Source organism: Clarias gariepinus, chromosome 4 (assembly GCF_024256425.1).
Source record: "Clarias gariepinus isolate MV-2021 ecotype Netherlands chromosome 4, CGAR_prim_01v2, whole genome shotgun sequence".
Lineage (NCBI taxonomy): Eukaryota > Metazoa > Chordata > Actinopteri > Siluriformes > Clariidae > Clarias > Clarias gariepinus.
The window spans coordinates 23,230,918-23,257,871 of NC_071103.1; the positions used below are offsets into that span (position 1 = coordinate 23,230,918).

General features: G+C 37.5%; 1 protein-coding gene across 1 annotated transcript; it reads right to left on the bottom strand.

The window, feature by feature from the left end:
- mtf1 (metal-regulatory transcription factor 1) lies at positions 1 to 26,344 on the bottom strand. The gene is made up of 10 exons (XM_053494655.1): positions 25,851 to 26,344; positions 16,111 to 16,349; positions 9,439 to 9,570; positions 9,108 to 9,181; positions 8,766 to 8,899; positions 8,407 to 8,484; positions 5,933 to 6,035; positions 5,277 to 5,845; positions 3,794 to 3,851; positions 1 to 3,640 (listed from the first exon to the last, which is right to left on the bottom strand). The coding sequence occupies exons 1-10, from the start codon at positions 26,304 to 26,306 to the stop codon at positions 3,231 to 3,233; spliced, it is 2,253 nt and encodes a 750-aa protein (XP_053350630.1). The 5' UTR covers positions 26,307 to 26,344; the 3' UTR covers positions 1 to 3,230.
- Between the last annotated feature and the right edge of the window lie 610 nt (positions 26,345 to 26,954).

Below are 26,954 nucleotides of genomic sequence, written 5' to 3' on the forward strand. Positions count from 1 at the left end.
TAAAAATACAGATCCTTTTATAGTTTGTCCTCACACTTTGGGTATCAAAAAGTCCGTTGGAAGCATTTGTCTCCCCATTTTGTGACCCTTGCACTTTTGCTCAGATTTTTTATTCATAACCCACTGCATGCTACAATGTTCTGCTTTAAACCTGGAAAAGAACAAACTTCACAATATTAGCAAATTGATTATTCGAGGGAAAAGTTGTATGCAAAAAAAAAAAAAAAAAACAGCAGTCCCATAGAATGTGAAAAAGAATGATCTCAGCAGTTAACTGTAAGCACTCCCATTCTTATCTGAATCAACTCATAGTAATTCAGAATAAATTAAAAAGCTTGAGCAAGACTTGGGATTTGTTGATGCCCTCGATTCCAGTGTCGTGGGGGGAAGAGATGATCAAATCATACCAAAATTATAAAGGAAAAAAATCAAACTGGTCAATTACAATTCTTACAACAGAATTGTATTACTTAAAAATATATATAAATTGAGTTTTCCCCTTTAAATAGCATGCATTAATGTTGGGGCACCTCATACTTTTAATGGAAAACAACTCTTAAAAAGAGTACAATGCCCATACACGAGTCACTCATATAAATAAAAGCTTAAAACTAAATGCAACTGTTGATTTACCAAAGGCCTCTTGAGACCATATATTATAGCTCCCACTAGCAAGGCGTGTGTAGTATATTTACATATTAACTGCAATTTGACAAAGTTGATTTGTGCTAGTGGGAACTTGCATAACATTGAATAAAGACTAAAGCAAGGTGTTGCAATGTGTTATTTCACTAGGCATTTACAAAGGGAGCTGAGGCTCAGCTGAGGGATCTGGGTTCATAAAATACACAGACATATTTTGCATAGATAATTCTACATTTGGCCAAAATTAGCATTCAGTAAGGGAAAAGTATAACAAGTGCAACTGAAACAGTTTTTACAATTTCTGTGCTATTGGACCCCGTTTGATCACGAACAGTGCGCAAAATTAGCCTTTAAATAACACTGATCATTTAAAAATGTACAAATAGATGTCCTCACTTTTTCCAAACAGAATATGAAGAATAAATACTAATGTTAAAGAATAAACTGGCACAATAACATGCAACAATTTTAATTTGCATCAATAGCTGCAGGCCCTTCCTAAATGTATGAACTGTCAAACTCGTGTGATTGAATCATACCTGGTTGAAAAAAAAAGTCCTTTTGTATCAAATTTAACTGACATCTAGCCAATGTCTCATCTTTAATGTCATGTAACAAGACATATTTTGTCACAATTTGTAGGGATTGTAAAGCTTTGTGGCAAGTAGATCTTTTTTTTTTTTTTTTTTTTTTTTTATTATTTAAGATAGGAGCCCAAACGCTACCCTGTATTAAAACTGTAAGGCAGTTTCCTGATCATGGGTAACAGGAATACAGTAGCTATTTCATGCCACAGTGCACAATGTTTGTGTATTTCCTGTATTAACCCAGGTACTAACCCCTATCCCCAGGAAAAAAAAATACATTCCAAAATCTACTGCATTGTGAAGTGATGGCAAGATTGCAAAAGAAATGGGCAGTGCAGTGTCATGTCCTCCATGTCAAACCCAAAGTGTGATTACCCACCACAGTTCTTTACAAAAATACAAATACAATCTAAGGGCTTAAACATTTGTAATTTCAAATACACATTTACATTATAATAAACTCATTAAAACCTCTACAGCAGTGGTGTATAAACTGGCTTACTGGTGCAGGGAAGTTTACTAGACGTTCTCTAGATGTACACAACAGCTCAAGTTCTTACAGTTCTGTTGCAATTGTATGTACTTTCAGGGACTGACTCTATACCTCGGCTTTGATTTTCTTTATCCCTGAGCAGGCCACAACAGTGAGACTTAAATGGGTCTAAATAAAGGAAGAAAGGTCAGAGGCTGATTTCAGCTCAGTAACAACAAAGCAGCAATAGGCTAGGCAACTGCAGCTGCATTACCCTGCCTAACCTGCAACCCAAAAGCAAAACAAAGGAAAAAAAAAAAAATCTCTCTTAACCACAAGTGGCTGACTCCACCAAAAATAAAAAGTTAAAGGAAATAACTTGGTCCACCAAGTTAAAAAGTAGGCTATTTTATCGAAAATATGTACTGCATTGATGCTTGTTGATAAAAATTATTTTAATAAATTAACATCTAAAAATTAAATAAATGTTACAGGCAGCCAATCACATATAACTATCACTTACACTTAAAAGCAAGTCATTTCTGTTAACAGAAACTGCTTCAAGATAATCACATTTCATGGGCTACTGTAGTCGTTCTTAATAAATTACACATAAAATATTTGTCATATATTGTGGCATATTCTGGATAGGCTTCTAAAAAGGCTTTACCACCAAAGAGGCCACATATGCCAATTACACTTACATGCAGTACATTCTGGTAAATCACGTGAACATTTCATTTTGTTAATTTCAGTGTTCCTGGTCAACAAGTAGAATCTGTATTGGTAAATTGTTCTCAGTGCATTAAGTTCTTCACAATCTATGACTGGCCTGTACCTTAGAAAATGTCCTATTCTACTTGAAACTAGACTAAATAACTCAATTTAAAATAATAAAATGTTGCCATGTGAATGATTAGAATTTATAATATTGCTTGTATTTTGTATAATCTGAGTTCGTAGATAGGACTTATTTGATTCCTTGCGTTTTTAAACCTATCCACATATCCAAACTGTTTTTTTTTTGTCCCTATACTCACTTTTTCTAATATGCTGCAGAGACTGTTACAGAAGTTTGAACAGACCATAGCACATCATGAGAATGTCTGGAAGGACTATTATACAGTGCACATGGTTTAAATAAAAAAAAAAAGAAAAAAAAAGAAGAAAGAACCTTCAAACAAATGGCTACTTACAAACCTCTATTTTCAGGGGGAACACTTCTATAATTTGAAAGTGCAGAAATAGCACAGATCTGAATTAATCAGAGTGCACTGTGTGTAAAATACTACCTAAAGATTCACATGTATTAAGCAGCCCATTTCTGGAAGATCATATTTTATAGAAGAGGAAAGACCAAAGCTGATCATAGGTCATAGAATGGGAAGTCTGACACGCGTGACCTTTGGCGTACACAAGATACTGTTATGAATCAGACTGAACCTGCGAAACATTAGAAATAATGGTGCCTAATAAAAGAAATGAATGTAAAGGGATGAATGAGGGGATCTGACCCTCAACTTCCACTAGGTGGTGGTATTGCTGTTGTCCTCACTCAATGAGAAGTCATCAGCGACCATCAGCAGTGCCTCGATGTTGGCTGTGGTTTCAGGGCTGAGCAGGTCCACTACATCCACATTGGCCAGGCTGTCTGAGGGAGCGCTAGACGCTATTGCCTCACTGTGGAAAGTCTGAGTGGAGCCAGGGGAAAGGGGAGTGCTCAACTTGGAGGAACAGCACTCTGAAACAGCATGTGTGGCTGAAGGAGTAGTAGGTGGTGGAGAAATGTCTTTAGGTTCCTGCTGTGAGGGGGCAGTGTTCTGACTGGAGGTTTTTTCTTTACCCGAATCTCTGCAGGCACACTGACACTGACATGCCTCCTCCTGCTTAATGATGATGACGGGGAGACTGAGGCCAATCTGCTGCACAGGGTTTCCTGAAGCAGAACAAACAACTGACTCATCACACATACACACAATGCCTACTGCTCTTTTGCATGAATGCATTTCCATCCAGATAAAAACTACAACAGTTGCATTACACTGAAATGCGTAATTAAAACATCAACACTGGATACACTGGACCATACCTGAATGTCCTCCTACAGGTATGGCTGTTGTGAAGAAGACCTTTTCCACTTTTGGGCCCTTGGTAAGAACAAACATCATGATTAGAAATGCTGTAAAGTTTTACATTTTATTCTGGAGTAGGACAAAATCAGACTGATTCCATTACTGCACATTTTCCACTACTACAGTGCATCTCAAAATATTAGAAATTAGATTTTTTTTATTTAAAATTTCATTTAAAAAGGAAAAGTTTTTTCCCCCCAAAAGGTCCAGTATCTCAAACTATTAGAATATTTAAAATATACATATTAAAAATAAGTTTATTTATGCAGTCAATACTTGATTTCAGATTACTGCATCAATGTGGCAGGCATGGAGGAGATATTGTATTGTTGGGTCGGGTGTTTCTCATCTTTCTCTTGACAGTAGCGCATATATTCTCTATGTGGTTCAGGTCAGATCAGTTGGCCAATCAAGCACATGGTTAGCATATCAGTTGTACTGTTGGAACTGGTGGTACTCCTTGTAGACAGCTGTGTTATCACAGACTCTCCACTCTTTCTCAGAATCTGATGATATGTCTGGTTCACGAGAGGCCTGATACTAGGAATGCGACAGTTGTAGCCCATTTCCTTAAGACATCCATGTGTGGTGGCTCTTAATCCACTGACTCCAGTCTCACTCTACTTCATGTAAAGCTCTCGCAAGGTTTTGAATCAGCATTGCTTGACAATCTCCATAAGCCTGCAACCAACCCTGTTGCTTGCGTGCCTTTTAGTCTTTTAAAGTAGGGATGCACCGAAATGAAAATTCTGGGCCAAAACTAAACCGAAATTTTTGGATGCACTTGGCCGAAAACCGCTACCGAAACCAAAAATGGCTTCATTAAAAAACATGTTTAAAATATTTTCTTTTTGTTTGTATTAAAAAAATGTTGCATATTGCAACATTGCTGTCCTCATCTGAAACTTTGAAGTGCTTCCAAACCGCCGACATACTCCGTGTTTGATGCGTAATGACAGCACGAACGAGACGGGAGGATGAGAGAGGCGTGGCGACAATTTCGGCTTTTATTTTCGGCGCTTTCTTACGTTTCGGCCGAAACCGATAATGCTATTTCGGCCAAAAATTTTCGGCGGCCGAAATTCCGGTGCATCCCTATTTTAAAGCACACTTTTTTACTTCCAATCAACCTTCCTTGTATATGTTTAAATACAGCACCTTATGTGGCTTAGCCTCCTTGTATAAAGCACAGTACTCAGAACGCAAGAATAGTAATTTACTCAAAATAAAATATTCTAATATTTTGAGGTACTGAATTTTTTATTTTTCATGAGCTAGAGTAATCATCAAAATAAATATATTATATTTTTTCTGCTTTCAAGATATGCATGTCCCATGTATTCTACATACTGTAACTATTGTAACACATAGTAACTACATAAAAGGCAGTCAAAAGGCATTTCAACTGGAATTCCAGTTAATCAAAGACTTGTTTCTGACCTGCTGCTCAGGATTGTGCTGTGCATTGGCAGCACTGCTAAGGATCCACTGCAAATTCTGGTCAGACATGACAAGGCTCGGCTGCAGGAGGCCCTGCGTGGGTGCAATAGTGATGGTGGGTGTGGGTGCCAGACTGGCACTGCCTGTTAAAGGCACGGTGTGCGGTACTACTGCAGCTGCTCCTGTGCTAATGTCTGATGCAGGATTTGAGATGCTGGCCACTGTTGAGACAGATACTGGTAGGGAGCTGGCAGGTGCTGTGGGCACCACTGGGGTATAGTGTTGGGTTGCAGCAGGTGCAGCTAGAGTGGGCACTTCTGGTGTTTGTAGTGAGGTATGAAGGAAAGAGGAAAAAGTGGCAGACTGTGGAGAGGTGCCTGTGGAGCCGTTGGTGGATAATGCCTGGCAGGAGGAGGGACCAGGCTGTGCGGAGTTTTCTAGGACAGGAGTGGTAAGAGAGCTAGAAGAGGAGGAAGACGAAGGCATCTGAGTGAAGGGTAGGAGAGTGGGCGAATCCGTCACTGCTGCCGGGGGTGGCGTCTCCAAGCCGAAGGCCTCCACTAGGTTTTCTAGAAAGTTAGACAAATAAAATAAGCATGACTGTGGTGCCATACTTGATAGGTAACACATATTGTCTGATTTTAGGAGATACTTGCCAGATGGATGTGGGTCGTCTTGACTAACATTGTTTTCAGGGCTCTGTAACATCAACTCAAATATTTTCACAGGCGTGATACTATTTAGATCCAAGTTCTGAGACTGTAACGGTACAAAAACAAACAAAAAAACTAAGTGGCAACCCCCCTAAAAACTAAACAATTTGACTTGTTAAAAAAAAAAAAAAAAACTGATAAAAAGCCAGGCAAGACAAACATCACTGCAATAAACAATTACACTGGGGACTGAACAACCCAAGAGAAATCCACATGGAAACTCATTGTCACACAAACAATGACTCAAGGTGAGGATTGAAGCCAAGAGGTGGCAACACATCCCACCGCTGTACAATGACACATGAGTACGGATATATTAAAATTTGTCTAGTCTTTCCTATTGTAAGCTAACAATTAACTTTTTTTTCAAGTTTTGCATTTATGTTTTAAAAACATTAAAAACAGACTAACATTTAATAATATATTATAAAACATAATATTGGATTAATAATAGTATAATTAAAAATCTTTTGATAAATCTGTCCAAAATATATTTTGGACAGATGTCATTCTTGACAGTGTAAAAAAAAACCATGCAGTGTAAAACAAGACAATAGCAGAATTGCTAATTTATCAAATTCAGATTAAATGAATAGGGGGAAAAAACAGTACACAGTATACATATATACATACACACACACACACACACACACACACACACACACACACACACAGTGGTGTTCAAAATAATAGCAGTGTATTGAAAAAAGTAATAACTTTTAATTTAAATCACATAAATGCATTGGACACCCTGCAAATGTATTTAGTTTAATGTAAGTGAATAAAAACAAATTAGTCTGTTAAAAAAAAAAAAAGCATTGTAGAGTTCAGTTAGAGAGGTAAATTATTCTGTGAAAAACAGGTGTCAAACAAGTTCCCCTTATTTAAGGATAAATGCAGAAAAGGTTGTCCTGTGCATTTCTTTCTGAAAATCAGTGTAAAATGGTCCAGACATTGTTCAGAAGAACAGCGTACTTTAATTCAAAAGTTGCTTAGAGATGGGTAAACATACAAAGAAGTGCAGAAAATGAGCTGCTGCTCTGCTAAAATTATACCAAATCATTTTTAAGCTTTAAAATGGAGACCAAAACCAAAAAGACGTGGAAGAAAATGGAAAACTACCATTCAAATGGATCGAAGAATAACAAAATTGACTCAAAGAACATCTAAAGTTACCTGTAAGTACTGTTACTATTAGTGTTACTGTTACTATTACTATCTATGTGAAGTCAAGCTATCAGCAAGAACCCCCCGCAAAGTCACATTCTTGAAAAAAATTATAATAATGTACACTGAAGACAGTGAAGCATGGAAGCACAAGCATCATGATATAGGGATGCTTCTCATACTATGGTGTTGGGACTGTTCATCACATTTCAGGGTTTATGGATTAATTTGAGTACATCAGAATACTTAAAGAGGTCATATTGCCATATGCTGAAGAGGAAATGCCCTTGAACCAAACACACCAGTAAGCAAGCGGCATCTTGGTTCCAGATTAACATTATGGAGTGGCCAGCCCAATCCCCAGACATTAAATCCAATAGAAAACATGTGGGCTGACATTAAAAATGGTGTTTCAACTGAATATTAGTTTAGAGATGCACAGGAAAGAATAAACTTCAAGCATTTTTGTTTAAACGGTAAATTCATTACTTTGTAAAGATGAATGATGACACTGCTATTTTTTGGAACAGACTAATATTTGTTTTTTTTCCACTTACATTAAACTAATAATACATTTAGCACATTTTCCTTCATGTTGTGATTCAGTGTCTAATGCATTTATGTGATTTAAATTAAAAGTTATTATATGGATATGAAGCTTTACTTACTTTAACACACTGATATTATTTTAAACACTACTGTGTATATATATATATATATATATATATATATATATATATATATATATATATATATATATATATACACACACACACACACACACAAACACACATACATACATACATACACACAGTGTGTGTATATAGGGTGAATAGTGGTAAAGTGAAAGTTGCTGAAAATGGTTGTTAAATATGATGTGCCACACCCCGGAAGTGATGTCAAAGCCACAGATTTTTATTTTTTTAACACATACTTGCTAATGATGAACTCATTGTTGATTTTTTTAGTAATAAAAACATATCCATGCAAAGATATAAATTATTAAGCTTAACCATCCCACTTTACTCATTGTCCCACTTTACCACTATTCACCCTATATATATATATATATATATATATATATATATATATATATATACACATACACAGTAGTGTTCAAAATAATAGCAGTGTGTTGAAAAAAGTGAGTAAAGCTCCATATATATATATATATATATATATATATATACACACACACACACACACACATACACAGTATAAATTAAAATGCAGAAATAACAAGCACTCACATTGTTGATATTTTCTCGAAGCTCAGAGTCTGTGGAAATGAGGCTTAAATCACTGAGGCACAGAGAATGATTTGCATCCTGTTAAAAAAAATAATTAAGTTTGTTAACTAAGTAATAAAATCAATGAATTATGAGCTGGATCTCAGTTGTATTACTGTAAAAAAAACAGGCACTAAGAACAAGTTCTACTTTTTTGCACATTTAATATTATTATTTATAAGTTCAATCTAATTTAATGCATTCAAACAGCACAGAATGTAATTTGAGTACAAGAAACAGCATCATGGTACCATGTGCACCCTAAGGATAATTAGGATACTGGAAATTTGCTGACTTTGCAATAAAACCAAGCAACCTACCTCTGACAGAGGATGGCTGAGGCTAATTGGGTATAAAGGACCCTTGTCGTGGCCTCGGATGTGACTCTTCAGACTGTACTGTGAACTAAACGTCTTCTCACAGCCATCACTAGGGCAGAAAAAAGGCTTCTCACCTAGTGAATAAGGGACAGAGATTATAATAACGTATTTGGCCACACAAAATATAATTTTACGTATACCTAGTGTTAAACAGAGATAATTCAGAAAATGTAGCTTTAAATTATAAGTCTTGAGATGTGTAAACATAATGTAGTGAGCTGTTAGATGACTGGAAGCCCACTCCTCTTCTTTAAATATAAATGATAAAAAGCTGAATCTTACCCGTGTGTGTCCGCACGTGTGTTTTCAGGTGGTGACTAGCAGCGAAAGCTTTACCACAGCCATCATGGTCACACCTGAAGTAAATGTGTGCACAGATGATTAGACTCACATTGCCATTTCTTGTTTAAATTATGCATATTTGTAACATTACCAGTGAACAATGTTTATTCCTACATTTTTTTTCAAAAGATAAAAAAAAGACTAGGCAGACATTATTCTGAAAGAATATTGCAGAGTAAATTATACAAAATTTCTTCCAAAAAAAAAAAGGATAGAGAGAAAGGAGAAAATTAGACCCCGTTAAATCTGAAAATGTGACAAATTAACCCACCGAAACGGCTTCTCTCCCGTGTGAGTACGAATGTGCTTCCTCAGGTCACTGAGAGTGGTAAAGTACTTTGTGCATCCTTCTGATTCACAGTTAAATGTTTTTCCTGTGTGCAGGCGCTGATGTGCTTTCAGCCTAACATGAGACAGTAAGAAGATGCACAAGATGTTCACTAAATGAAACACAGAGATATTAGACAGTGGACGCCAACATTTAAAAAAAAATAAATACTCAAAGACTACACCTTTAATTTAAAAAGTTAAAGTTTTAGGACTAAATCTGATAGACAGGTGCCAGGACTAAGGGTGCTTTTACACCTACAGCATTTGGTGCGCACCAAAAGTGCCGAAGAAATTAAGTGTCTCTCTGTATTTACATTAAAGATGAAAAATGTGTGGCTGGGCTGTTTTGATAGGCCAACGGATTACTTGATGGATCTGCAGGAAAATCACTGGCTAATAACAAAATGATCATTCAGGAGGAGGGCACGTCTCTTCTCCCTGAAGTGGCGTGCAATGCGTCGTCGGCGAGATGAATAAACCAGGAAGCTGGTTTGGAGTCACAGCTGCGAATCGTGTTCGAAATTAATTATCTGAAAATAATGATTTGCACGTACAATGTAGTGCGCGAGGATCTGTGTCATGAGCGCAAAGCAAAGCTGTTCCTCCATGATTATTGAAAGTGGCGCGATTTTCTGAAAATAGTCTGTTTCCGGTGCCGATGGGTTTCGTGGTCTATTTTGGTTCGTTTAGAACTCTGCACATGTGAAAGCAAACCGTACCCACGTCTGTTTACTACATTGTAACATTTTTCTGACTGGTGCGGACTAAAGCAATCAAACTATAGGTGTGAAAGCACCCTAACAATCAGCCTATGCGTACTAGTATATACAGTGAGGTCAATAAGTATTTGATCACCCTGTGATTTTGTAAGTTCTCTTACTTAGAAATGATGGAGGGGTCTACAATTTTCAGCATAGGTGCATTTCCACTGTGAGAGACAGAATCTAAAAAGAAAAAAACGGAAATCACATTGTATGATTTTTTTTAACAATTTATTTGTGAATTACTGTGTCAAATAAGTATTTGATCACTTGCTTATCAGCCAGATTTCTGACCCTCAAAAACCTGTTATTTTGCTTTTAAATAGTCCAGCTACACTCTGCTCATGATTCTAAATTAGTAGCACCTGTTTGAGGTCGTTAGCTGTCATAAAGACACCTTTGCACCCCACAATCGGCCAAAGTCTAAGTAGCAACATGGGCTAAACCAAAGAGCTGTCAAAAGACACAAGAGACAAAATTGTAGAACTTCACAAAGCTGAAAAGAGCTACAGGGCAATTGCCAAGCAGCTTGATGAAAAGAAAAAAAAACTGTTGGAGCAATTGTCAGAAAATGGAAGAGGCTAATGATGACTGTCAATGTCCCTAGGACTGGGGCCCCACAGAAAATCTCTCCTCGCGGAGTATCAATGATGCTAAGAGTGGTGAAGAATCAGCCCAGAACTAGATGGGAGGAGCTGGTCAATGCTGTGAAAAGAGCTGGGACCATTGTTTCCAAGGCTACTATCAGTAATACACTAAGACCTCATGGTTTAAAATTTTGCATTGCACGGAAAGTCCTCCTGCTCAAGTCAGCCCATTGCCAGGGACCATTTGGATGATCCAGAGGCGTCATGGGAGAAAGTTCTATGGTCAGATGAGACCAAAGTAGAACTTTTTGGTCTTAACTCCATTTGCGGTGTTTGGAGAAAGAAGAATGATGAGTATCATCCCAATAATACCATACCTACAGTAAAGCATGGGGCTGGAAGCACCACGCTCTGGGGGTGTTTTTCTGCACAGGGGACAGGACGCCTGCATTGTATTAAGGAGAGGATGAACGGGGCCATGTATTGTGACATATTGGGCAAAAACCTCCTTCCCTCAGTCAGAGCATTAAAGATGGGTCGTGGCTGGGTCTTCCAACATGACAATGACCCAAAGCACACAGCCAGGAAAACCAAGGAGTGGCTCCGTAAGAAGCATATCAAAGTTCTGGAGTGGCCTAGCCAGTCTCCAGACCTAAATCCAATAGAAAATCTTTGGAGGGAGCTGAAACTCTGTTGCTCAGCGACAGCCCTGAAACCTGACAGATCTGTATGGAGGAGTGGGCCAAAATTCCTGCAGTGTGTGCAAACCTGGTGAAGAACTACAGACAACAACTGTTAACTGTTAACAAAGGCTTCTGTACTAAATATTAAAAAATTTTGACTCAAGTGATCAAATACTTATTTGACACAGTAAAAAAAATCATACAATGTGATTTCCGGATTGTTCTTTTTAGATTCTGTCTCTCACAGTGAAAATGCACCTATGCTGAAAATTGTAGACCCCTCCATAATTTCTAAATAAGAGAACTTGCGAAATCACAGGGTGATCAAATACTTATTGATCTCAGTGTAATCTAAAACTATATTTATCTAAAAAAAAATTCAGAGTGGGCCTGGCACAATCATTGGTTACTTGCTATGTGTGGGCAGAATAACTAAACTTATTTGGCCACAGCTGTCTGCATCCTGCTCCGTGTTGCACAATAAGTCTTTTTGACAGTATGAGTCCGCCAAAGTCATGTGACCTCCCTTGCCCAAGTGTCCTGCATGAGTGTTATTCCATGCAGCTGTCTTAGCAAAACTCTTATCCACAGAATGTAGCAAGGAAACATGACTGCTCAGAGAAACAATTAAAAAAGGTAATTTGAATCAATTTTGATTCAATGTGCCTCAATATGATTATAAACGGCTGTTTCGTGTCTTAATTTTAGATTGATTATAAAGCTTCAGATTATGGTCTACAACTCTTGCATACACAGTATCACACCAGTCCTGAACCAAGGACATCAGAGGCATCTTACCTGGACTTAGGAGAGTTTTATTAAGTTCAACCCCAATGCAGTCGTCTACCAGGAGATTTTAGAGCACTTTATGTTTCCACCTGCTGACAGCTTTATGAAGATGCCGAGTTCCTTTTTTAACAGGACTTTGCCTCTGCCTGGAGTGTCAAAACTTTCACTAACTGGTTTGCTGATTACTGTGCTTGATTGGCCCGCTAACTCAACTGACCTGAACCCCACAGAGAATTTATGGGTGTTGTCTAGGGTTGGGTACCGGGTACCATTGAGTATTGTGTACCTATATAACTGGTATGTACGAGAACCAAATCAGAACTGACTGAGCCATCAATTGAAATTTGTCCTCTGGTTCTATGAAACGGACATAAACATCACTCTCACCGCATGTGAAAAATAATTTCCAAAGAGAGTAAATGCACGTGATGCAAGTAGGAAAGTTCTTAATACAAATCCAACTTTTTAGTATTGCGAGTGTTCATGTTTTTACATTCCGAAGTACAACTCAGGAAATGAGACCATCGGATGAGCATGTGAGCGCAGTAATTACACTCGCCCTGATGGCAGCCGGTAGCATTAGCTCGCTAAGCCAAACATACTTAATTGAGAAAAGTTTAGCTTTAGGCGTTTTAAAGTGTGGCTGTATTTTACAACAGAAGATTTCGGACATGCAACAAATGTCTTCTAACAACTGCGTATAAATGGGGGGGGGGGAGGGGGGGGCACTTTTTGAACCTAACAAAACATTTGAGGACACACGGGATGAAGTTGAAAGCAGAGGAAAGCAGTTTGTGGACATCAGCTGGCAGTGTGTGACCAACCGTCAGACCAACCGTAGCAAAGTCAGAAGGGGTGTCGTATTTTGCCAGATAAAGAAAATATGGTCATGTACCTGCAAAAGAATTGCTGAAATTTGAAGCTGGTTTGTAGCATACTAAGAATACTTTTTTGGGGGGAGTACAGATGAGCTAAAGGTGCTATCAAAGCAAGATAGTCTTTAATAATGGCCGTCAGCAGTGCCACAGCCTGATCGCCTCCATGCGATGCTGAATTAATGCAGTAATGCACGGTAAAATGCAGTAATTCGTGCACGTTCGTAAGTCAGATTTCTTCATAAGACAGTCTCATACGCATTTGAAACAAATATACAATATAAAGCATACCAATTCATGTTGACTAAATTGTCCCCTTTCAACACTGTCATGTGGCCAAAAGCTGTAACAGCACCAAAGGAAATTAAATCTCTCAGTGAAGTGTCTCCGCCATTTGTTCGCATCTACGAATTTTTAATTACAGCCAGAAGTTACTCAACAAAAATAAAAAGTTTTTTTTAAACAAAAAGGTTTGAAATTGTTCATTTTACATGTAATAAATCTAGAATATGAATTTAACTTTTTTAATTACATTATGAATTTCAATTTTTCACCTTCAATTTTTTTTAGATGCACTGTATAATGTATCTTAATTTTATTTCCTAGCAAAACTCTAATAATAGTTTGTCCTGTTTTTTTTTTCATAAGATGAGATGAAGGTATGTGCCACAGAGAAATGCATGCCATTTAACCCTAGGATGCACAAGTGGGTCAAAAATGACCCGGAGAGGTCATTTTCTTGCAATATCTTTGCAATGAAAAGTTGTTATCTTTTCATATTCCAGGTATTCCTCAAATAACATGTTTTTGATATTATTCCATTAAAATGTTTAAGTTACCTCTTATACTTTTTAAGAAATTATAATTTTTGTATTACTACCCCAAGTTTCCATAAGTGGGTCAAAAATGACCCACATGCATTTCCCATTCAATTTCATGGGAACCTCAAGTCAAGTCAAAGTTTATTGTCACATACATAGTTATACATGTACAACATGTAGTGAAATGTATTGCATACAACAATCAGCCTTATCTAACAATCTGCCAATAACAATTATTACATTCTAAATGTAACAATGGCACACATGAAATTAGTAATAGCGCGTACACTTGAATTGTCTACACACCCCTAACCCTAAATTTAAGTCCGCTCTACAATTTTTAGGCTCCCTACGATAGTTGTATAGATGGTTTACACAGGAAGCCAACCAGGGGAAGAAGTTTAGAAGAATCTGGGGGAGAACATTGTCCGGCAGTTGTGCAGTAGATTTAGAAACACAGGTCGCAACATCACCACAGATAATTTTTTCACCAGTGTGCCTCTTGCGCAGCATCTCCTGGAAATGGATCTCACTATTGTGGGGACATTACGGCAGAACAAGCCAGATATTCCTCCTCTGATGAAGGCTTCCAAGTCCAGGGAGGTTCACAGCACAGAGTTTGGATTCAATGGCAGCATTACTATGGCCAGCTACGTCAGGAAGAAAGGAATGGCTGTTGTCCTTCTGAGCACAATGCACCACAATAAAATGGTGGATGAAAACACCAGAAAGAAAAAACCAGAAGTGATCACATTTTATAACAAGACCAAAGGAGGTGTTGACACCATGGACCAGATGGTTGGCACCTACACCTGCAAGCGACAAACACAGAGGTAGTTCATGGTGCTGTGGTACAACATCCTTGACATCGCCACCCTAAATGCCTATACCTTTTTCACGACTCAGCACACTGAATTCAACAGAGGTATCACCAATGCACGACGACTCTTCCTCAAAGAGCTCTCAAAGGAGCTTGTCACACCGCACATAAGGAGTCGACTAGAAGGCTGCCCACAACTGCAAACCCCGATCATTGAAGCAATGGGAAGGTGTGGAGTGACAAAACCCACAACCCAGCCAAAGGACAGAAGCAGACAGGGCCAACTGAAGAGAAAGAGGTGTCAGATCTGCCCAAGTAACAAAGATCGCAAAGTCAGCAATAGGTGTGGGAAGTGCAATGTGCCTGTGTGCAATGATCACAGCCAGAAACAGGTAGTCTGTCACAACTGCATGCAGTGAGGAGACAAGAAGGCAAAACAGGGACTATCACATCAAACGCTTTAGCAAAAAAAAAAAAAAAAAAGGTAGGGGTAGCTCAGTGGTTAAGGCATTGGACTACGGTTCGGAAGATCCCAGGTTCAAACTCCACAACCACCAAGTTGCCACTGTTGGGCCCTTGAGCAAGACCCTTAACCCTCAACTGCTCAGATGTGTAATAAGATAAAAATGTAAGTCGCTCTGGATAAGAGCGTCTGCCAAATGCCTAAATGTAAATGCAAACACAGAGACTTACCTGCAAGAGAATAGAAAAGAGTGAGGAACTGTGAATGATCAGACATTTACACACATGCACATAATGAATGTTGACATTGTTCTATTGCTGTTCTGTATAATATTCGTTTTTTAATTATCAAAATGTTCAAAATCTGTAATGAGGTGAAAAATAATACAATTTTAAACATGAAATCATTTTTGTGTGGTTTAAAATGTAATACAGACTATGTTACAATTCATTATTCACAACCAAAATACCAAAAATAGCATAAAACACATTGACTTTTATAGGTGGGTCAAAAATGACCCATTTATGGAAGAGTGTAGGGTCATATCACTTGTGCATCATAGGGTTAATATATATTTTACAGTAGACATGAAGTTAAGTAAATATAAAAGTAGAAATTATCTAAATCACACTTTTCTGTAGCTGAATCTGAGGTAATACTGTATATGCAATATCGCACACTACTCTATGATGTATTAAGCATACATGCTAAAAAGGAAAGTCACACTGCCTCTTTGCAACTTAATATTTGGCTATATTCATGACCAAAACATTTAAAAGCCTGGCGTCTGTCTTTTTTCTAAAATGATCCTCACCTGTACAGTGTATTGAAGGCTTTTTCGCAGCCCTGTACATCGCACTCAAATGGTTTTTCTTTAGTATGCACCCGCACATGGATCTTTAAGCTGTAGGAGGTCAGGAAGGCTTTACCACAGCCCTGCTGGTTGCAAACAAAGGTGTATTCACCACGGTGTGTTTTCTGATGTGTCCTCAGGTTTCCCGCTGTGCTGTAGGTGCGAGTACAGCCCTCAAAAGTGCACTGATACCTCTTTACCTGCACAAAAAACATTATGAAAACTATGAGCAATAAAATTCTAATTCTCTTGTTAAATACTTTGAAAAGAAATAGAAGGGAACAGGACTGGTATATCCATTTAAAGCTAGAAAGAAAAATATGATGTTTTCTTTCCCATGTTGCAGAACGTCCTGAAGTCTCAAGCCTTTAAACCCGCAGTACTCGCAGCAACACAGAATACAACAACCTCTTTAGTTGCTGTCTACACCTAGTCCATTACAAATGATGACACTATGTTACATTGATGACATAATTTATAATGGGGCTGGGGAGACATTTCAATCCTAATGCTGAAAAAAAAAATAAAATAAATAAAAAAACACCCACAAACAAAACAAAAAGAATCATTAATACCCTAATATGGTGTATTATAGTATAATGTATCACATACATTATCTTAACTTATAACTTCATAACTGATCACATAGACCATGGGTAGAGTAAGCAATGTAAGTTCTAGCTTAATAACTAGTTAATAAGTTCACTTTTCTTTTCCTCAAAAACTGAATATGAATTATATGGTGAGTGCATGGTGTAGCACTGCTCCCATGTTTCACCATGTCCACGGTAGTATAAAATGATATACAGGTCCTTCTGTGATAAAGTTCATTATTTTCTGTAATGTACTGATAAACATTAGACTTTCATATATTTCAGATGCATTACACACAACTGAAGTAGTTCAAGCCTTTTAATTGTTTTAATATTGATGATTTTGGCATACAGCTCATAAAAACCCAAAATTCCTATCTAAAAAAATTAGCATATTTCATTCGACCAATAAAAAAAAAGTGTTTTTAATACAAAAAAGTCAACCTTCAAATAATTATGTTCAGTTATGCACTCAATACTTGGTCGGGAATCCTTTTGCAGAAATGACTGCTTCAATGCGGCGTGGCATGGAGGCAATCAGCCTGTGGCATTGCTGAGGTGTTATGGAGGCCCAGGATGCTTCGATAGCGGCCTTAAGCTCATCCAGAGTGTTGGGTCTTGCGTCTCTCAACTTTCTCTTTACAATATCCCACAGATTCTTTATGGGGTTCAAGTCAGGAGAGTTGGCAGGCCAATTGAGCACAGTAATACCATGGTCAGTAAACCATTTACCAGTGGTTTTGGCACTGTGAGCAGGTGCCAGGTCGTGCTGAAAAATGAAATCTTCATCTCCATAAAGCTTTTCAGCAGATGGAAGCATGAAGTGCTCCAAAATCTCCTGATAGCTAGCTGCATTGACCTTGCCCTTGATAAAACACAGTGGACCAACACCAGCAGCTGACATGGCACCCCAGACCTTCACTGACTGTGGGTACTTGACACTGGACTTCAGGCATTTTGGCATTTCCCTCTCCCCAGTCTTTCTCCAGACTCTGGCACCTTGATTTCCAAATGACATGCAAAATTTGCTTTCATCTGAAAAAAGTACTTTGGACCACTGAGCAACAGTTCAGTGCTGCTTCTCTGTAGCCCAGGTCAGGCGCTTCTGCCGCTGTTTCTGGTTCAAAAGTGGCTTGACCTGGGGAATGCGCCACCTGTAGCCCATTTCCTGCACACGCCTGTACACGGTGGCTCTGGATGTTTCTACTCCAGACTCAATCCACTGCTTCCGCAGGTACCCCAAGGTCTGGAATCGGTCCTGCTCCACAATCTTCCTCAGGGTCCGGTCACCTCTTCTCGTTGTGCAGCGTTTTCTGCCACACTTTTTCCTTCCCACAGACTTTTCACTGAGGTGCCTTTATACAGCACTCTGGGAACAGCCTATTCGTTCAGAAATTTCTTTGTGTCTTACCCTCTTGCTTGAGGGTGTCAATGATGGCCTTCTGGACAGCAGTCAGGTCAGCAGTCTTACCCATGATTGCAGTTTTGAGTAATGAACCAGGCTTGGAGTTTTTAAAAGCCTCAGGAATCTTTTGCAGGTGTTTAAAGTTAATTAGTTAATTCAGATGATTAGGTTAATAGCTCGTTTAGAGAACCTTTTCATGATATGCTAATTTTTTGAGATAGGAATTTTGGGATTTCATGAGCTGTATGCCAAAATAATCAATATTAAAATAATTAAAAGGCTTGAACTACTTCAGTTGTGTGTAATGCATCTAAAATATATGAAAGTCTAATGTTTATCAGTACATTACAGAAAATAATGAACTTCATCACAATATGCTAATTTTTTGAGAAGGACCTGTATAGTGCCAATGTACTGTATAATGAACCATTTACCTAGTGCTGCACAATTAATCACATAGAAACTCAAATCACAATATGGACCTGTGCAATTATTTAATTGCAAAACGATACAATTTATTACGCTATATATATATATATAGTTGGGAATTTATAAAGTTAGTTAGTTCCCACAGTTGGGAATTGGGAATTTCATTTATTGAGTTTATCAATAATTTAAGTATTTTGAGGTGTATAATAAATACTGGAAAACATCATTTTACTGACATCATTTGTTCAATTATATGCTGTTAGCCTAGATAAAAATGTTTGAATGCAAAATTGTACATTTAATAGTTAAATATCACAGTTTAAATCACAATACATTGGCCTTGAATTGCGAGTAAAGCAGTTTGCGAGTGCCTCGCAAAACGCTCAAATTTTTTAAATAAATTTTGACTTGGGGGGAAAAACAAGCAAGTCTAGGTTTACGAATACCAATTATCTTATAGCATGCATGAGCTTTTTGTTTTGATGCTGAGCGTCACGTGATCACAACTGAGATATTTTTTCCCCCTTTTGCGTATGCGCACCTCTCACTGGTATAATCAACATCCGTGCACTCGTGTACCATTTACTTCAACACTGACCACGTGTGTGCGTGTGAAACATCTTTTGTTTTGTTTGTATGCGTGTGCGCATGAAAGTCATCATTTCACACATGCAAATACTGTTTATTATAACACACGTGTGCGCGCATGTAAAGCAAAAGCAAGTGTCATTAGAGAGGTTAAAGATCCATTTTCTCTCTCTCTGTATCAGCCGGCACTGCACTTTGTGTGTGTGTGTGTGTGTAACCCAAATAAGAGAGGAGGAAGTGTTGCTGTGTAAGACGAGAAGAGGGAAAGGGGAGGGTCTCATTCCTCCTCTCCTCTTACTTTAGCTTCTCACACACACACACACACACACACACACACACACACACACCATGCGCGTACAAACACTAACTAAAACACTTATCTGTCAGTATTTTTTTTTTTTTTTTTTACTTTTTTTCCAATGGTAAAGTGCAGATTTATTTGCTTTATTTTTACTGATCAACTTTTTGGGGTTGTGGAACGAATAATTTGAGTTTCTATTATTTCTCATAGGGAAATTCACTTTGAGTGTTTACGAGTGTTTTGATATATACGAGATTGGAATATAATTTTCAATCAAATTGTGCAGCCCTATTTTACCTACATAAAACCAAATAAAAATATAATTAAAAAAACAATTTGCTATATCACAAAAACAATAGCTCTATCACCTAAAAATACTATTTTTACTAGTAGCTATGTACACCAGAACAACTATATGCGAGCAAATGTGACTATATTCAGAAGAATAGAAAAACAAGTTTGGTCACTTGTTCTTTGAACTATTTGGCCATACCTAAAAATAAATTTGTTTACACATATTCCACCTTATCTCTGATTTTCAGCCTGCATGGCCTTCCAGTGACAGTGTTCGCCTGAAATAATTCCCTAAATTGCAAAACATCAAAGATTCGTATTCTCCTCCCCAGCTGGATCATTTTAGCTGTGTCAGAACAATAAATCTTTGTTTATAAGAAATGATTACCAGGCAAAGAAAATCATAAGGCTCAAATTTCATGCTGGTTTTTCTTTCAGTGTATGAAAGAACTAATCTACTTATTTTGTAGGTTAAAAGCGGTGACACAATGTGTTTCCAAAAAGATGTGAGCAAAAAATTTTCCAAAATGTCTTGACCATACCAATATGCTAAAGCTAAAGCACTAAGAGTTCATTTGACTGGAAGTAAAGGGCTAAGCCCAACTCAGTTGCCCAACAAAAAAGCCAGTTCCATTATGACTGCGCACCAGTGCACAAAGCAGGGACCATAAAGACATGATTGATCGAGTTTGGTGTTGAAGAACTTGACTAGTCCTGACCTCAACCCAACAGAACACATTTGGGATGACCTCACAAATGCGCTTCTGGAAAAATGGTCAAAAATCCCATAAACACACTCCTAAACCTTAAAAGCCTTCACAGAGGAGTTGAAGCTGCAAAGGGTAGGCCAATATCATATTAAACCCTATGGATTAAGAATTGAATGCTACTGAAGTTTATATGTACAGAGGGGCCAGGGGTCAAAAAACAAACCCTTGTGCAATGAATACCAAACCAAGCACGTTTAGGGCGAGGGGTAGCTTAGTGGTTAGAGCATTGGACTACGGTTCGGAAGATTCCAGGTATAAACCCCACAACCACCGAGTTGCCACTGTTGGGCCCCTGAGCAAGGCCCTTAACCCTCAACTGCTCAAATGTGTAATGAGATAAAAATGTAAGATAAGAGCGTCTACCAAATGCCTAAATGCAAATTATTTTAAATTAATGTAAACTTTTTAAATAAATGTATTACTTTTTATCAATTAATGTAAATTAATTGTTAAAAAGAGCACACGGATTAATAAAACAGAGCATGCGGATTAAAGCATACCAATTCACGATGCGTTGTTCTTAGCCCCACCCCCATGAAAACGGCGTATTCAGAGAAATGCTTACCCGCGAGAGGTTGTGCAAGGACAACTGAGCTTCTACGGATTTTAAGACTGACATTGTTTTTTTTTTTTTTGGGATTTTTTTTCCCGATTTTCTTCCTAATTTAGTCGTGGCCAATTCCTCCCCGTCTCTATGGGGCTCTCATATTAAGGCTACTACTACCATTCAGCCAGGAGGGCCGAAGACTATCACGTGTTTCCTCCGAACCGCGTGACGCCAGCCGACTGCATCTTTTCGAACTGCTTGCTCATGCACCGTTGGGGCGGAGTAACACACTTGGAGGAAAGCGCTAGCCGCTCCTTCCTGATTGGCCGTCATTAATGTGGGAGCACAAAGTACCTCTCATGCCTCTCCTCTGAGATAGCTCGGCCAATCAGCTCTCTCTAGGCCTCCGGCTGTGAGAGGTAACAGCGAACCAGCGATCCCCGGATGATAGGGCGAGCACTTTACCACTGCGCCACTTGGAGGCCCTAGACTGACATTGTTACCGTTTTTTAATTCCTGGAATGGAAGAGACAGAGATTTCCCTTATGTGTTCGATTTTTTTTTAATCACTCTATACACAATCGATGATTTATTTATGCTATTTAAAATAAATAAATAAAACTAGTTATCCCATTATGTTTCAAGACTTAACTTTAGTACCTAATGTTTTGTCCCAATTATATGTCCACAACATAAATTTATCAGCCATAACATTAACACTGCAAAACATTAACACATTTCCATTGATTATCAATTACACCCCAGTAATCTAAGGTAACTAAGGTAAATTAAGGATGACTTAAAACATAATGCAATAAATAGTTTCATTTATTAACTTTGTTTATATTTATATTATTTTTTTAATCATCATAATAATTAAAACAATCATGGGATGTGTATAAAATGATTCAAAAAACAATACAATGCATGCTGCATGATGCACTCAAGAGTTTAAAAAACGGTAACAATCTCAATTTTAGAATCTGTAGAAGCTCAGTGGTCTGCGCACAAGCTGTGTATGCCGTTTTCACGGGGGTGGGGCTAAGAACAACGCATCCCGGTATATTAATCCGCGTGCATGGCTTATTATTCTGCATGCTCAGTTTGGTATTCGTTCGTTTTTTTTTATTTTCGTTAGAAGGTATTTTACCACTTTTTTCCTTGGAAAATCAGATACTGCTGCTGAATGGAGCCTCGGGTTTTGTCTGGCCATGATCAGGCTTTAAATCTTTTGTAAATGGGTGGCGATTTGCAACCGCTCTTCACCTACACAGTGACAGACTGAGCAAAGTGGCCTGTGTGTTACACAAATCCCCTGGGCTGGAAACACAATGCAGCGGCCCATTTGCATGTCCCTGTGATGCAAATAAAGGTAGGTGCTGACGACATCCACTGCATCAGATATGCTAAAAATACTCAAACATGGTAGTTACTGTCACCAACCTCAGCAGCTAAGGTGAAAACAAAATAACTGCTCTAAGTGTACATGTGTACAATGCCACCCATCTTACAGCAAGTGTTCTATAAAGTTAAAGATAATTTCCGCATCATACAACCACACTTAAAATTTAAACATTATTACTATGATTACTATTATTATTATTACTATTATTATTATATTCTTCACCAGTGCTTACTTGGAAAATCCAAACATATAACCTGATTTATTTTTTTTAGATTCTGTTGACTGGCATGTAAACTGTAAAGTTTTACTCTTCTTTTCTTTGTCTTTGACAATTGACAGGGGGCCAATCCATCGCAGAGCGCACACTGGCAATTTGGGAACGCCTATTAGCCTACTCTACATGTCTTTGGACACTGTGGGAGGAAACCGGAGTACCTGGAGGAAAACCATCAAGCATGGAGAGAACATTTAAATTCCATGCACACAGACCCAAGGCAGGAATTAAACCCTCAACCATGGAGGTCGAGGCCACAGTTCTAACAGTGCTGCCTATATTGACACATTAAGTTATATTAATGTGTTATTATATAGGGTATTCAAGTGACTTTAGACTATGAAACCCAAAGTATACATTTAAACTATTTTAACAAATCAAGTTGTTAAAATTTGACCAAAATCTGCTTTTACTAAAAGTAGGTAAGTGATGTTTAAGCCAAATGTGTGTTCAGGTAATCATGCACTTGCCATCAATAGCAAATTCTGTACCCCAAACATGTCTTGCCTGATCAACTACTTTTGACACAAGTGAAAAATGTTCACAAAATTATTTCTGCCTAACCATTTATTTTATCATAAAATAATTCTGTCTTTAATATGCTATTTAAAGTCTCTACATTTAAATATCAGCAGTTTAACACAAACAAGGTGCTAAAATAAATAATAAACAAGGTGACATTTGCATTTTTAAACAAACAAACAAAGGGAGAGATTCACAGATAGATAGATAGACATTAATTACTGTAATTATAGGTAAAATAAACTTATTATCAAACAAGGGAATATTTTCTTATTTGCTCACTATGTGATACAGGTAATGATTTAGGAATTCATGTAAAGTTTGTCAACAGTTTAAGTATTATTGTTGCTTTTGTTTGCACATTTGCACGTGCACTTTATGTTGTCTGTAAAAACCCTGTAGATAGTCTTCCTTAGCTAGTTAGTTTTTGTTAATTTATGTTGTAATTTATGTTAAGTCAATCTGTCATCTCTGCTAGCCAGCTAACTAGGCCTCTTAGTTAGCTAGTTTAGTTTTTTGGTTAATTTATGTTGTAAATTTATGTTGCATGTAGCACCTCGGTCCTGGAGGAACATTGTTTCGTTTCACTGTGTACTAACTGTATATGGTTGAAGTGACAATAAAGCCTACTTGAACTTAAATAACTTAAGGTGCTAAATAAATACAGATATCATTGACAAGCATCCTCCTAACATTATCATTTGTGCCATTATTTGCTCTTGGGCTAAATAAATACAATTGAATACAGAATAGCACATGTAATAGTTACATATCGCAGTTCAAATTGCAATCGCAATCTGTGCCTGAATAATCGCAATATGGTTTCTTTTTTTTAAGCAAATCATGCAGCCCTAATTTGAGTAAATAATTATATATCTGTTAGTCAGAAAAAGAAAAAGCAGGCAGAATGGGGAAGAGAAAAGCTAAATTGTATGTGAAGAATTTGAATGAGGACTTTCTCTGACTTTTATAAAATAAAATAAAAATGGCACAGAGTAGTGCTGTACAATTATTAATTAAAAACAAAACTGATTTTATGATGTTATGTTAATATTCATAAAATGCTTATATGGGTAGCAAAAGAGTCATGATTTTGGTTTTGGACCTTATTAAGCTAAAACCTAAATTATATCAAAGGAATACAACAGCATGTTTTTACATAACCAGTACTGAAAAAGATCTGTCACATGCAATGGGATATGTTATTATTTAATTACCATGTTTAACAGCCTGTTTGGACTGAATATTTTGAAACTAAAACTCAATAAAATAACCTAAAAAAGAGAGAGAAAATGTAAATCCCAAATAAAAGCAATAAAAACTCTTTGACTTATTTTAAATCTCTATATCTATGCACATTAACACTCTGGATGTTTCATATTATGTTAGTAAAATAAACTAGTCTTAATATCAAGAGAAATGTAGTGTACTACTGAAAGACAGCTGGTTGTGCAATGCCTCAATCTTGCTCTTTTAGATTTTAGTGACACGAAAGAGAAGGCGGTTTATATAGTGTGACCAGCTGTGAGAGCAAGAGATGTTTGGAAAACAAATTCACAATACCTTGAATACACTACAGTACATTAAACATAAAAAACGTAAACATAAACGTGTTTAACAATGGGTGGTTAAATTAGACCTAATGATAAACTAGGATGGGGCCAACTTGTGTTAGCTAGCTAAACTTCCTCTTAACTAGCGCATTCTTCACTGCTGGAGGACGAAGAAATAAATCAAATCACATTAAGATTCAAATCACATTGATTTATTTCTTCATTTTCACAGACGTGGGTACCCATGGCATTGACATGGGTACCTAATAGGGCTGTGCAAAAATATCGATACATCTAACTATCGCGATAATTTCTTTTACGATAGTGTATCGATAGTCAAACCTCAAGTATCGATACTACACTTAAGTTTCTAATAGTTTGGAGGCAAGAGAGTTTTTGGTCTAACAGTTTGGTGACAATGAATACCTCATATTAGAGCATTATGTTCCAGTTTTATGTTTACTTGATGAACTTAAATTTTTTTGCTTAAATTTATTTTAGTTTTATAAATTGTTTATTTAATTTATATGTAACTTTAGTGGCATATACATTTTAGTTGAATGTTTAAGTGTTAAGTGTTTTATAACAATATGGACTTCAATCACACTGTGCCGTTCTAATGAATTGGAATGGATGGAAAATAAATTGGAATTGGAATTTTAATTCGTCTGCCTACTTTATGAAGTTGTCAATATAATGTGACACACATACTAATACAAACTATTGCAATATATCACAATATGTATTGTATCGCAATATATCGTGCTTTATCGTATCGTGATACGTATCGTATCGTGATACGTATCGTATCGTGATACGTATCGTATCGTGAGGCCCTTGCCAATACACAGCCCTAGTACCTACTCTGACTATTAGCATTACTATTAAGACTAATGATAATCTCTTACTGTGGTGGCCATGATTTTTAGTAGGGTGGCAGATGCCATTTTTTTCCAACAATAAAGTGAAAAAGCACACAGACAAAATTTCTGCCACTCTAGTTTGCTAAAGGCTTTGTACCTCTCTCTGCTTGGTCTCCGGGCACTCAGAGTGCAAAGTAAGAGTGGCTCCTTCAATATTACGAGGCATTGGGGTAGACCCCGGATTGATGATGAACTGGATCTGATCGGGTGAGATTGTGTGGTGCACGTAGCCCTGTGCCATGCTGTCAGGGTCTGCCATAAAGGCCAGTGTTCCGTCCTCATCAGCCAAAAATGCCACACCATCATCATCTGGCCCACAGTGGCCATCTTCTTCTCCTTCCTCATCTAGATGAATAGGGTCCTGTTCAATGAGTACCGTGGTGCGGTCGTACACCCGTGTTGAGGATGACGAGGGTTTGGAAATCAGCATATCCTCTTTGTCAGAATCAGCCATTTTGCACACATCATAGTCCTCTCTCCCCAGTTTGTCGACATCATCCTCATCCTCTTCAAAGAACATAGCTGTTTCAGTTTGAGGGCCATTCTCGCCCATGATCCCCACAAGGCTGCTTCGCCTATAAGCCCGTCAAAGTGCTTATGCTGCCTAAAAAAAAAAAAAAGATTTGGATGAGTTAAATTCCAATGAAGGCTGGTTCAGGGTTACTTGGTATGAGTAATATACTTAAATATTTAATGCAGATATTAAGTTATTAATTAAGATATTTAGCTATTAAGCAATTAAAACATGACCTTATGAGCCAAGATGTCCAGCCTATTCCATACAAAACCTTCTATAAATTATATAATCTGACCTTCCCAAAAGATTAACAATAACAGCAGCAACAGACTTTTTGAGTCATGAGCCACAAACTCCTCCGAAAACAAACAAGGGCAAATGTGTCAGCGAAATCAGAAACCAGTTCAGGGACACCTTGGACATCCCGGCCATGTTACAGCTACATGAGACTTTTAAAAGCAGTATTTTAAAACAATCGTGTTCATCCTTCAGATCATTTTCGCACAAAAATGAGATAAACTGAAAGTATTGCTGTAAGTTATGCAGCTAACGTTGTGTGCTACTTTTATAGTTTAACAGGATTTTTTAGGTCGTACAGACATGTTAAGACGTATAAAACTTATTTTAAAATTTGAGCTGATCTAGTGGTTTCTGGAACTTTCCGAGATCAGTACAGTGACAGCT

What these genes read in the sequence shown, in the direction of transcription:
- mtf1 (XM_053494655.1), bottom strand. Translation starts at nt 26,306, where the DNA reads ATGGGCGAGAATGGCCCTCAAACTGAAACAGCTATGTTCTTTGAAGAG. An exon ending in ACACGTGCGGACACACACGG is followed by an intron (nt 8,900 to 9,107) that starts GTAAGATTCAGC and finishes CTTATTCACTAG; the next exon opens with GTGAGAAGCCTTTTTTCTGC. An exon ending in AGCACAATCCTGAGCAGCAG is followed by an intron (nt 3,852 to 5,276) that starts GTCAGAAACAAG and finishes GTTCTTACCAAG; the next exon opens with GGCCCAAAAGTGGAAAAGGT.